Source organism: Gasterosteus aculeatus, chromosome 20 (genome assembly GCF_964276395.1).
Source record: "Gasterosteus aculeatus chromosome 20, fGasAcu3.hap1.1, whole genome shotgun sequence".
Lineage (NCBI taxonomy): Eukaryota > Metazoa > Chordata > Actinopteri > Perciformes > Gasterosteidae > Gasterosteus > Gasterosteus aculeatus.
In genome coordinates this window covers 14,932,173-14,944,780 of record NC_135707.1, presented here as the reverse complement: position 1 = coordinate 14,944,780, position 12,608 = coordinate 14,932,173, and the positions used below count along the sequence as shown (strand labels likewise).

General features: G+C 44.4%; 1 protein-coding gene across 3 annotated transcripts; it reads left to right on the top strand.

Moving 5' to 3' along the window:
- Positions 1–3,339: 3,339 nt before the first annotated feature.
- gapdhs (glyceraldehyde-3-phosphate dehydrogenase, spermatogenic) lies at positions 3,340–12,072 on the top strand. 3 transcript variants are annotated; one of them, XM_040165042.2, is made up of 11 exons: positions 3,340–4,163; positions 8,791–8,847; positions 9,036–9,132; positions 9,399–9,505; positions 10,061–10,151; positions 10,247–10,365; positions 10,458–10,539; positions 10,653–10,804; positions 10,946–11,108; positions 11,374–11,471; positions 11,591–12,072. In XM_040165042.2, exons 2-11 carry the CDS (start codon positions 8,819–8,821, stop codon positions 11,658–11,660), a joined length of 1,008 nt encoding a protein of 335 aa, XP_040020976.2. In that variant the 5' UTR covers positions 3,340–4,163; positions 8,791–8,818; the 3' UTR covers positions 11,661–12,072. The 3 variants fall into 3 exon arrangements, with proteins under 3 accessions (XP_040020976.2, XP_077951462.1, XP_077951463.1); XM_078095336.1 differs by lacking the exon at positions 3,340–4,163 and adding an exon at positions 6,644–6,846; XM_078095337.1 differs by lacking the exon at positions 3,340–4,163 and adding an exon at positions 7,612–8,660.
- The last annotated feature ends 536 nt before the right edge of the window (positions 12,073–12,608 follow it).

The window sequence follows — 12,608 nt, the reverse complement described above, 5'->3', positions numbered from 1 at the left end:
AGGATCAGGAGGACATTGAAAGCAGCTGAGCTTCTTTCAACAAAAGCATCAGAGCCTGGCTTCCACACAGACACTAGAATTTTCCATCATCCAGATATTGGACCCTGTTGGGTCTGTGTTATATAGTTCCATTCAAAGTTGTTTTTTTCAACTTTCTATTCTGTGGAGATGGGGCTGGGTTCATTTAATTGAGAAATTACGGGTTAGCTTTTTATTACCTGAGAGACAACGCGTAGTCTCACATCTCCATTACTCCACTTATTCCATTCTCACGTCTCAAGTTGGATTGTTAGTAATGAACAGAATGCAGAAGAAGAGGAAGTCCAATACAGGTTATCCAGGTATCCACTGGCTCACTGCCCCTAAATCAAAACCACCATCAGACCAATGGCCGACGGACTGGAGCTTGATGCGCTCTCCGCCATCTCCGGCATCTCTTAGCTCCGTCATTAGATAAACTAGCCAACTGTCAATGTGTTTCTTGAAAAGAAAAGGCTTTCTTGCACCTCCTCATAAACCAATGGCCGTGCTTTGAGTTTAGGATTGGCAGAAGTGTGCTGTCCTCTGCTGGACAACCCCGAAATGCAATACCCCTCACTTTATTGGGATTTCATTTTAATGGTGCTCGGAAAATTCATGACGAAATGAACAACTATTCAGCTAAGAGCGTGTGTTGCATTTCACTTTATTTCCGTGCTTTTGGTTTTGTTTGGACACAGTGGGGGCAGAACACTGCGCTCTCAATAGCTGTTGAGAGCATCATGCCCAGCCCGAGCCTTACCTTCCAACTGTCTCACTGTGGCCTTCCACCATATTTGTCACACAATTTGGAAATCTGTGGATGTGCTGCAGCCCGAGGCACAAACATTGTATAAGTGGTGTCAAAGGTTTAAATGACCAAAGATGGCTCTGCAGCATTTCATCCCTGAGCCTTCCCGTCTTTCTTTTCATTTTCCACTGTATACTTTATTAAAAGGCAGATACGCCATAAAAAATAATTGTTATAATGAATGTTTTAACTTTGGTTAAACCTTGGCCTCTAGGCTCTTTGTGCAGACTGTGCGGTTTACTGATGCTCAGCAGCTCTTTGGCATGAGAGTAACTGCGATTAGTGCCCCTTTAAACACTTATAATTCACAGCCTATGAAAATATTATCAGAGGGCCAGCGCTCTGCCTGAGGGGGTCAGGAGGTTGTTTTAATGGTACCATGGGCTCAGTGTGTTGAACTGTTCAAGCCCACAGCATTAGCGTTGTCTTAAATCACGTTCAGTGGGTTGAGAATGTGAGGATAAACTATGCAAGATATAATCAGATGGAGTAATGTAAACGTGAAAATTAAGCATAATGCTGTGGCTACTACATGCATGACATAACTGGAACATATGGAAATTATTTTAAAAGTTTGAAGTATAATGACAAATGGTTTGTTTTTCCAATGTTGTGTAGAAAGGAAAGCCTGAGATCTCATAAATGTTCACATCTGCAGATCCACACACACACCTCCGCTCAGACCTAAATTTCCTGTTAAGTAGTCGTAGGAGGTGTATATGACAGATTTGGCTGGAGTCTCAATTCATCTGATGGTTTACATAAGGAAGTTTAAATATCAATAAATACTTTGTTCTGCTACACAGGTGCCCTCTGTTTCCTAGACATAATCTATGGTGTGTGGAGGAAAGAAACAACGCAAAAGAAAATGCCAAAGAACCCGTCACAGATATTGTAAAGGTTTTTCCTCATACTACAACGCATAGCTTTTTTCTTCTCATTTGATTAGTTGTATGTATGGAACGCTGGAGTTTGCAGTTCATGCAGGGTGAGTAAAAATACTGTTATTTTTATTAAAAGCTATCATTTGTATTTTCTGCTACCAGTCCATCAGATTCCCTGCAAACATCTTGAAATGACTCATTCTTTATTAACAGTAGCAGAAAAAAAGAAATGCCCCATAAGTGGTTATAGGCCGACCCACCTTCAGTAGAAAACTGGAAAGAAATCATCAAAATGGTCACATGATTCATTGAAATTGGTATGAAAGAGATATCGCAGTTGATAAATTGATTACACCAAAACCTTTTCGTGCACTCATTTTACACTGCTTTGATATTTATTTTTTATAATATTTGTTCTTAAATAGGGTTAGGGTCATTTTTACCCTTTGACTATTATATTCAGCTGAAGGTGAACAGACTGAAGAATGATCATGAATAGCGTTGCCTCATACTACTATTTTAATAAAGGGCAACTTTGCCCCCTGCTGTACCACAAAGAAAATGCATGTGTAGTGTAATTCAATGGCCTTCAAATTGAGTCACGCGCCTTCATCCTACACTATTGGGTACATTTTGTTACAAAGAAAAATATGGCAAAAAAAGAGACATCTTATTATAAAGATGGTTTGGTGGACCTTCAAATGTCTCACAATTTCAATGGTGGCTTGGCATTTTTGGGGGATTTGACAGCGAACAGTTCTTCAAATGCTTAAGATGAAGAACAAGGTGATTGTTGAAGTTTATGTATTTCAAAATGGCCCTGCATGGTCGGACCAAACATAATAATCAAGATCAGAGGTTCAAGTTGCTGTCTTTAACAATTCTAAACACTTTTTTCTTACGGATGAAATAAAGTCTTTCCACTGCAGTGAGCACCGCAGACATAAAAGCTCCTCTGTGGGAATAAACATGGGTCCTCCAGAAAAACACTAAAACCTTCTCTGTGCTGCATGCAGTATATCGTCTGAACTATGCTGACAGCCAACAAAATGAGCCGTGTGGTGTCAAAGAGTCTCGTGAGGAAAAGAGAGACCATATTTTTGTTTTTATTGTTTAAACGGTAAAAGGAACTATCAAAAGGTACACGGACCCACCTTCAAAACAGTTCTGCACATCATTTCAGCACGCATGCATCTTGATTTAAAACCATTAACACATCAACAGGACGATTGAGCAATAAGCTGCAGTGTGATGGTTTCTCCAGAAGATGGGGTCATACTTTAATTTCTGGTTCTGCGTGGGTCATGTGATGGTGCTGAAATGTAGAAAATAAATAAACCCCACCCAGAAGAGCTACACATACACTGATTGTATTGTAATATACCATTTCAACTTTAAACGCTGCTATGCTATGATCTCTAATAAAACAAATAATCCTGCATTGCGCAGCGAATGTCAGAGATGACGACATGTGAGACAGGATGTGCAGTGTGTGTAAATCCTGCAGCTTCTTCCCTATTGCACTGCAGGGATTTCCCATTTTACACGTGAACGCGCCCTCCCGCACGTAGGCTTGTTTTACGTGCCGTGACAACCAAACAGGAAATGAGTGTAGAACAGCTCGGTGTATATCGAGCGTTCTGTTGATTTAATGTGTATAGTCATTGCCTTTGTTTTATGTTGCGGTATTCCCTATATGTGCATGGCGTACTATACATCGAGTTAAGCGGCAGAACAGGCTGTCTCCATAGTGGCATGACTTCTTATGTAACAAGGCTGAGAGCACGCACACACACACGCACACGCACGTACACAGGCGACCCAGTCTACATCCTTTCCAGATGAAAGCGCATGGAGGCCTGGGTATAAAACATGTGCCGTCCACCAGGACCCTGCGCCATGCATATAGTGAGCATGCATGCCGTGGTGTTTGACTATTGAGCTACAGCTGCTAGTTTCGTGTCTTTGCATATTTCAAATAAATTATTTCCATGCATCAAGTGTCTCTCCTCACAATTTCATCACATCCACGTGACCAACTCTGTACATGGTGGCAAAGGGACTTAAATGCTTCGTCATTGTTTTTCTACTTTGTCATCCTACCCGTATCTGTTTCTCTAATCGCTCATCTGTGTGCGTGTTTCTCTCTGGTTGATAATATCTTTAATCATCCACGCAACCCTCGGTCATTCGTGGACGAGACGTGTGAAAAAATGCGTTACCAGATGAGGGATTCATCCCTCTAGTTACTATGGCAGCACATTGAGACACCGTAGTGACCATATCTATGGTCGTGACCGGCACCTCGTTCCGAATGGAGCCGAGCGGCGGAGGGGGACGTGACGTCACGTCGTCAGGGAGACCGGGCGCCCCGTGGCACGTGCCCTGTATAAAAGCGGAAGGCGGCAGTGAGGACTGCGCACACAGACTCAAGAAGCATCAAGCGGAAGGTAAGAACATCACCGTGTAACAGCTGGAATACGCGACATGGGGACTTGAAAAGCATTTAACAGATTGTGTCCTTGCCGCCGTTTAAAAAAGATGCTTATTTTAAATTTTATTTTTTTTGTAGTAGAGAATTTACTGTATGCTCCGCGGCGATACATATCTTGAGCTTAAGTGACGCCATTGCACGGCAGACAGACGTGTCCCATCTGTAAAACGGCCTCTTTTCTCGGGATGAAGGCGTCAGTACAGGGGGAGAAACGCGAGGATGGGAGGGATGCGGCCACGGCCTTGAAGTCCCGACCGAGTCCTTACGTAAGGCTCCGAGTCGTTTTGGTTGCATCATATGGGCGTCATCAAAAAAGATTTGTTTTAGCATTAACATGACCAACATCACCAATGTCGCCCCTTTTTGTTAAGACAACCCGCAAAATAATGAAGTCCGTCTCTGTACTGTAATATATTCATCTGCAACGTAATAGTCTCACCGAGAGGGTAACGTGACATTGGCAGCTCCTGCATCTTTGCGGAAGTGGATTAGTCTCCATGTTTTTTTTGGGGGGGGTTTCAACCCAATACAATGTGTTTTCGGGTTTCTGGTAGCAACTAGAGCCCTTTCCGGTAGCCACGCAGTTAAAATGAAACCGGGTTTGTTGTAGCATTTGGTCATAATTGTGCGTGAGTTGATGGACGTGTCGCCTGCGCGGTGAAGCCGGTCGTCGTTGCGCCGTTTTGGACGTGATGCGTTTGAGGCCCGCGGGGCAGAGATCACGATGATGAAAGCGCGAAAACCGATAAACCAACGACCTTCATCGCATGTCGAAAGATGGGAGAGGCGTGCTGAGCCTTCCTGTGGTGACTCAGCGCAGTGTCGCATGATTCTGTCGCAGTTTGACTCGACAGACCTGTTGATGAAGGGGGGGGGGAGGTTATGCTTTAGGGGCCTATGCAGTTTCAAGCCACAACACCACACATCTTTAATACATTTTAGAAATTAACTGATTTAATCAGCCACACGCTAGTTTGGTGCACAGTGTTTTAATTTAGATCAATGGGGTAATTGGTGGGCTGAGTTGGTGTTCTCATTATTTGTGTTGATCAACTTAATCGTGACAATCCCAATACGCTTGCAGTTAAAAACGACTGTCTCCTGTCGATGTAGTGAATCCACTGGCCTGGTCTCTGTTGAAGGTCATCCCTTTAGCTGAGGAAGGTCACTGCAGGCCCAGAGCTGCTGCAGGATGCTAACCAGCTGCAGGTCCATACAGATAGTCTCTTCTTCACGCAGGCTGTGGATGGCTGAAGGTCGCCAACAGGCCTGTCTGTCTCATGCCAAGTGTTTCAGCAAAACACTAAACATACCTTCTATTTTGTTGTTTTTAAGATGAATGTCATAGATCAGCAGATGACTTCTATCTTTTAAGTAACCTAATTTATACACTTGAAATGCATGTATACTGTTTTTGTTTTTTAAGAAATCGCCTGCTATTGTCAAAGATCCAGTCTAGGAAATTGGTTAGAATGACCTTTGATAGCATTAAGATTTCATAATGAAATTGGGCTATTGGGTTCATCAATGTGCTACATGATGCACCACGAAAGGCTAGTGTTTCATATGAAAGGCATTATTAGCTTGCTAATACTTTAGCTTCCATTCTGTTCTTGTAGTTGACACAGATCAGGGTGTTGGCAGAACAGTGACTGGGTTACTGACCGAGCAACGACTCTCACAAGTGAATAGCCACAGCACACCAGCAACGTGCAGGAGACTAGGAACTCCAGAGTGTCTCTGCACCTAGCTGTTGCAATTTTAAAGCATTGTTGTTTTTTTTAATCTAATCATTCAGTGGCAATGGACTTGGATGCAATTGGCAATGGGCGAGTGGAGGCAGAGGATGGGGGGGGGGGTCTAAGCTCTAGGAAGGATATTTGTCATCTGCCTGCTGACACAAGCTGCTTGGCGGGGGGGAGGGGGACACAGGCTGTGTGTGTGTGTGTGTGTGTGTGTGTGTGTGTGTGTGTCCCTGCTTAGGTGGTCGCATGTCTCTCTCCTTTGGCTGCCTCTGCAGTTTGATACAACACACCTTTTACTAATTCATGATGGCGTCTGTGCTCATGGCCAAGTCTTGACCTGTACCACACATCCACCCACGGCTCCATATAACGGTTCCATTCAGTATCTTGGTCTGTTAGTCTGCTGGAGCTGAATGAGACTGAGTCGGGCCTGTGGTGGACGTGTAACGGAGTTTACAAAGTGACCTTCTTTCAGATACCACACAATTTAAAACTACAGCAAGGAGGTGATGAGCACAGGAAAGGTTTGTGGTGCACGAAGCTGCTGTGTTCACTCAAAGGTGTAAAACTCATTGTTCGGGCTTTTGTGGTATTTCCTTCACCCATCGGTCAAAATGAGAACATTTACTAATCAAATAGTCCCTCTAGCCAGTAAACCCACTGCAGTGGAAAAATACTGTGGGTGTGACAGCGTGTAGGATGGGGGAGGAAGCGTTCGACTGAGGGAGACACAGAAAGCAGGCAGGGGGAGTGACTTGGTGGGAGGAAAAGCGCCTGCGTTCATTCACTCGCCGTAGGATTTCTAGTTTATACAACACAAAACCCAAAGACTGAATAGCCTTTAGCCAAGTTTAGCTCGGTTATCGTTTGACTGTTACTCTAACAACTTTAAAAGTAAGTACTTCAATCCCATTATTGCCATTTAGAATTTTATGAATGTTTTTGGAAGATTTCCAATAGTAAAACTCCGGTCCATGTAAGAGGAAGACCAGATTCCACAAGACTTTTGACCTACAACAGAGAAAATAATCGTTTTACTTGGCAAACTGTTGGTGCTTGACGTCAGAATTATTTGCACAAGTGACATTTGTCACTTTATACGATGTGGCCACCGGATGCTGCCTTTGTCCTTTTAAGGTTGCTTATCAAGGAGTCCACTTTCCTTTTTTGTGCTCCTCCCCCCTCCCCCCCCACCGTGTGCAGTCAAACGCTGTGAAAATGGGTCACAGCCCAGATGGAGGGCAGGGTTGTGCTAAATGTGGGGGTTCAGACAAAGCGTAATGGGGGGCTGGGGAGGAGGTAGGGTGTTGAATTTCAATGATTGGTTCTGGTGGGATGGGGGGGGGGGGTTGTGGTTAAAAACAAAAAGCGAGTCTAACCATGGCAATAGTTAAAGGGCACGGGAAGTCTGCAAAAAAATAAGCCCCACGGATAGAAGCATACGGATGGATTCTCTGTTGACCGCCAGGTGGCAAAGTGAGTCACTTCCTTACTCGAGAGGGTTGAAGACCTTCAAAGCTTCTCCCTGTGGTCGGCTGGTTCCTCCAGTTTAACAACCAGACGAGGAGCTGATTAACTAGTGTTCATTATGATCTCCGATGGCCTGCTTTTGAGACCGTATTTGGCTCCATTCCCCCTTCTGCTCCAGGGAAGCAGAATAGTCCATACAGGTTCGTATCTGCCAGTTCAACAGCCATTTTATGTTGCAAACCCCGGGGCAACTGCTGCGTGCAGAGAACATGAAGTGGTTCGCAAGGAGAAACCTGGTGGAGGGAAGGAGGTAGCAGCAAAGGCTCTGAATGCACAATAGGTTATGGTGGGAACAAGTATAAAGGAGGTGCGTGTGTGACAGCACAAAATGGCTGCTCCCCCCTGAACGGAGGGTGCTACAAAAGGCCCACAAGAAATGGTGCTCTAACGAGTTACTCTGCAAGTCACCTTGTCCTAAAGACACTTGAGGCTGTTTAACAAATTAACTTTGACTGGCAACACAAAGGGTGACTTCTCTTTTGGCTCAACAGGTGAACCGGTTGAACTTAGTCAAATGTATTTTACTGCTATTGTAAATGTTACAATGGTGTTTGAGTGGGCGATTAATCTGGTTGCCTCTGTAGTCTATTTAAAGTTCTCCCACAATGCATTTCAGCAGATGGACATCCTGATTTACATGCTCCCCACTGGCGCGCACACACACACAGATTAGGAGATTACAGTGGTCTAAAATGACAGCCAACCAGTCTCAAGGACGATCTGCGCTGCCCTCACCTACTCACTCCCTAAATCACCTCTTGGCTTCATACATTTGTTAATACTATGAATATAATGCTAAATTATTTGGGTTGGCAGAGTTTGAACCCTAAACCTATTGGTGACCTAATCCACACACCGTGGGCGGACAGCGTGTGTGTTGAGCGCTGACTCAGGCAGATGAAAAGGAGGTCACGTAGTTGAGTGACCGACAACCTTTCTGTTCACTGTGCATACATGTTTGTTGCATACACCGGCGCCTCCCACCCTCCTCAATTGTTTTCTAAACATGTCCCTGCATGGTGCAGCGTGTCTCTGCACGTAAAGGAGTTTGTTTCGAAGCCTGTATTTTTCCATCACTGACTACAAATACAGGCGCACACTTTCTCTGCTGCAGCCTGTTTGAACTCACTCAGCTTGTCATGTGACCTGGGGGAGCACACCAAATACTACAGCCCCTGGTACTAATCTGTACAATTGCATTGCAACCTTATGCTACTAGTGTAGCAGTTATGCTATGGATGCATATTCATTCTTAACCCGTAGATTTACTTGTCTAATTTCATTTATTTCTTTTTTTTTTCCTCCCAGGTAACTCAATCCCCATAAAGCAGCAGCCATGTCAGACCTCTGTGTTGGAATCAACGGGTGAGTAAGATCGATCTCACTCGGCCTGGTACCGTCTGCGGCCCAGTGGTTGGGGGGGTCACTACTTTAGAAGAGGAAAGGCCTCTGAAGTTATTTTGCAATGACCACACGGTTTGAGGCTTTGTTAGAGGATGCATGTGAGGTTTTACCCAACCGCTATTAATAATTGTCGCTCTCTCCATCTGCAGTTTCGGTCGCATTGGCCGTCTGGTCCTGAGGGCTTGCCTCCAGAAAGGCATCAAGGTTGTTGCAGTCAATGATCCCTTCATTGACTTGAAATACATGGTAAGATGCACACTTTCTTACAAATCTGCATGTGATATAAAACATCACAATTCCTGTAAGATTCAAGCCTGCAGTGTGTAATATTACTGGATCCATTGGTTGAGCATTGCATCTATACCTAAACTGAACTCGTCATAGGGATGTCGATCGCCTTCACTTATGTCAGATGTATAAAGTTTGAGACTTTAGTCTTCGATTTCGGTTTTGCTCTGCCTCCTCCCACCCGGCTCTTATAACACTATCACTATTTTCCTCTCGCCGCTTAGGTCTACATGTTCAAGTATGACTCCACCCACGGCCGTTACCCTGGAGAGGTCTCCCATGACGGGGGCAAGCTCATCGTCGACGAACACGAAATCTCTGTGTTCCAGTGGTAAGTGAGGCAGCTGAGATCCATCTGATTTCCCATGAGGGAATTATTTTGATGAGGGCAGCTTTGGCACAACTGAGACGTTTGACCACTAGATGTGGCCATCTAAGCACTCCGGTTAAATCATTTAATTGCATAAAGGTTGGCCAGTTATATTTTGCCAGTTTCCCCTCCCAGTCTTTATTATACGGTGATGTAGAGGGAACGTTTCTGCTGACTAAAGCCTAAACGGAGTCCCCATCACATCAGTTTTACCGGCAGTTGTTTCAAGTCCTTTCAGCAATGGTGCCGCTCTGCAAAAGGCAACACCAACAGAAAGGGCTGTTTATAGAAGAAACATTCCTGTTGTACACTAAGCGTAAATATGGGAGGTTTTGTTTTTTTAAACCCCACAATCTACATTTTGGGAGACTTTTTTTCTTTACCTCCGTGTTAATTGAAATGTTATATTTTGCTATGATGTAGCTGTTTAGTATTTTGGTATCTGCATACTGTCAATGTGTTTAAGACTAAATAGAAATGATGAACATGCATCTTAGACTGTTCTTTTGTTTCTAGTATGAAGCCAGCGGAGATCCCCTGGGGCAGCGCTGGAGCCAAGTACGTTGTGGAGTCCACCGGCGTCTTCCTCAGCGTGGAGAAGGCCTCCGTATGTACTTGCACTCGTTCACATAGACTAATACACAGGCTGCCAGTCGGCCCGGTCTCTAACCCGCGCCCCTCTTTCCTCCTGTCCCATCGCAGTCTCACATCCAGGGCGGAGCAAAGCGTGTGGTGGTCTCTGCCCCCTCACCCGATGCTCCAATGTTTGTCATGGGAGTTAACGAGGACAAATACGACCCCTCCACCATGACCATTGTCAGGTAAAAAACACTTTCTGGTTTTGGACATGCATTTTCCTAGATTTGCCAGTCACTGTAATGGTGGTTGACTATTTCTGTGTTTCTGTTGATAGCAATGCCTCCTGCACCACCAACTGCCTGGCCCCCCTGGCTAAAGTCATCCATGATAACTTTGGCATTGATGAGGCGCTAATGGTACGTCCCAGTACACTTTAGTCCGGCCCGTGCTGTGACATGGGCTTTGTTAATAATGACACTGTATTGGTAAGTTTCTCATGTTTTGTGTACTGCGACGCTCCCCTCTGCAGACTACTGTCCACGCCTACACTGCCACCCAGAAGACCGTGGACGGTCCCAGCGCCAAGGCCTGGCGTGATGGCCGCACTGCCGCGCAGAACATCATTCCAGCGTCCACTGGTGCCGCCAAGGCAGTGGGCAAAGTCATTCCTGAGCTCAACGGGTACGGGCTACCACATTAGTCATCATCATCTGATGATAACGTGGATCTTTGTCAATCATGGCCAGGAGTATATAAAAACAAACTGGGACAACGTCTAACATCCCTTCTTTTTTTTTTTTTTTTTTGGTCCGCTATCTCCAGTAAGCTGACCGGCATGGCGTTCAGAGTGCCAGTGCCCGATGTGTCGGTGGTGGACCTGACCTGCCGTCTGACCAAGCCTGCGTCTTACGCTGAAATTAAGGAAGCAGTCAAGAAGGCTGCACATGGGCCCATGAAGGGAGTGCTGGGTTACACAGAGGACCAGGTAACTCACAATCTTAATTTATTTGTAAGGCTAGTAATGACTGCTAGACTACACTTAAGTTATTGGTGATGGGGAAAAGATGTTCATTCATTTCATATACGTGGATTCGGATTAACATTTATTACTGTTGAGTGATTTTTTTTTTTTTTTTTTTCACCAATGATTTACATAAAAAGTCCTGTTATGGTTGCGTGGGGGATCCATTGCCTCAGTTGTACCTGGCTACACCAGTGTATCTGACTTGGCGCCGGGTTTGTTTTTGCAGGTGGTGTCCTCTGACTTCATCGGTGACACCCACTCCTCCATCTTTGATGCTTGTGCCGGCATCTCTCTCAACGACAACTTCGTCAAGCTCATTTCCTGGTTAGTTTACAAATGTCTTTGCTAGTTCCACACATGGGAAAGGAGAAGCGTTGCGCTGAGGCACTTTGATCTCTTCAAAACCAAATCATGAATTCCTCTTTCTGCTTCCCTCCCTCCAGGTATGATAATGAGTTTGGCTACAGCCACCGTGTGGCTGACCTGCTGCTGTACATGCACTCCAAGGAGTAGGCGCTTCCTGTCTAAAAAGGAAGCCAGAAAGGGACCACCCCAACTCTTCCCCCCCCCCCCCCCCCAACCCCACACTCCCTGCTCTTTTACACGGAGGCGCCACCCATAGCAAAGTCATAGCATCACAGACCTTCGCTCTACTACAGTAAACGTAGGCAGCATATGTGTTGAGTGTTCTGAGTTGATCTGTCTTTTCCTTTAATGACAAACCGTTGGTGACAGTATTTGTGTCTGTGTGCCCCCTTGCCACTTTAGATGTGTCCTTTTGCTCAGTGCTATGGTAACTACTGTATTCATCCCCCTGTTGTTTTAGTTAAAGGCTTAATCACCAGTGGATAGAGTTGAGCGGCAGAACTACTGTAACTCTGCGTGAAAGTAATAAAACCTAAGAAATAAATTTGAGAACCTCAAACTGTCGTCCTGGTTTTATGTCCTTTGTCTCAAAAAAGGTTGTAAGACAAATGAAAAATGTAACTGAATAATACATTTTTTTTTAATAGTAAACCAATCCTCAACATGAACCCAATAACTTAAGCATTTTCTCAATCTGCTTAAATGTCCGTTCCCATTATTTGGTCAGTTTACACTGCCGCCCCTTGTGGAAGCCATGACAGACTAACATTATTAAATGGAAGTCAAGTTTTCATTTCATACATTCCAAGCCATTAATTTTCATTTGCTTTATTTTTTTATTATCTAAATTAAATTTATATTCTAAATGATAACCAACTTAAATGAATCAATTGAAACCTTGCACATTAAACCCTGCTTCAATTTTTGGGGATATTATAGGCTGCATTTTGAATTGATTAATATACTTTAGTAGTCAAGGTCAACTTTCATTTTTCAGCTACTGAGGTTGGTCTCAAATGACCAGTTTTAGAAGAATATTCGATGTTTAGTGTGCAGCCTTATGGTTTCTAAGTTCTAATCAAACCTCCCTGACAA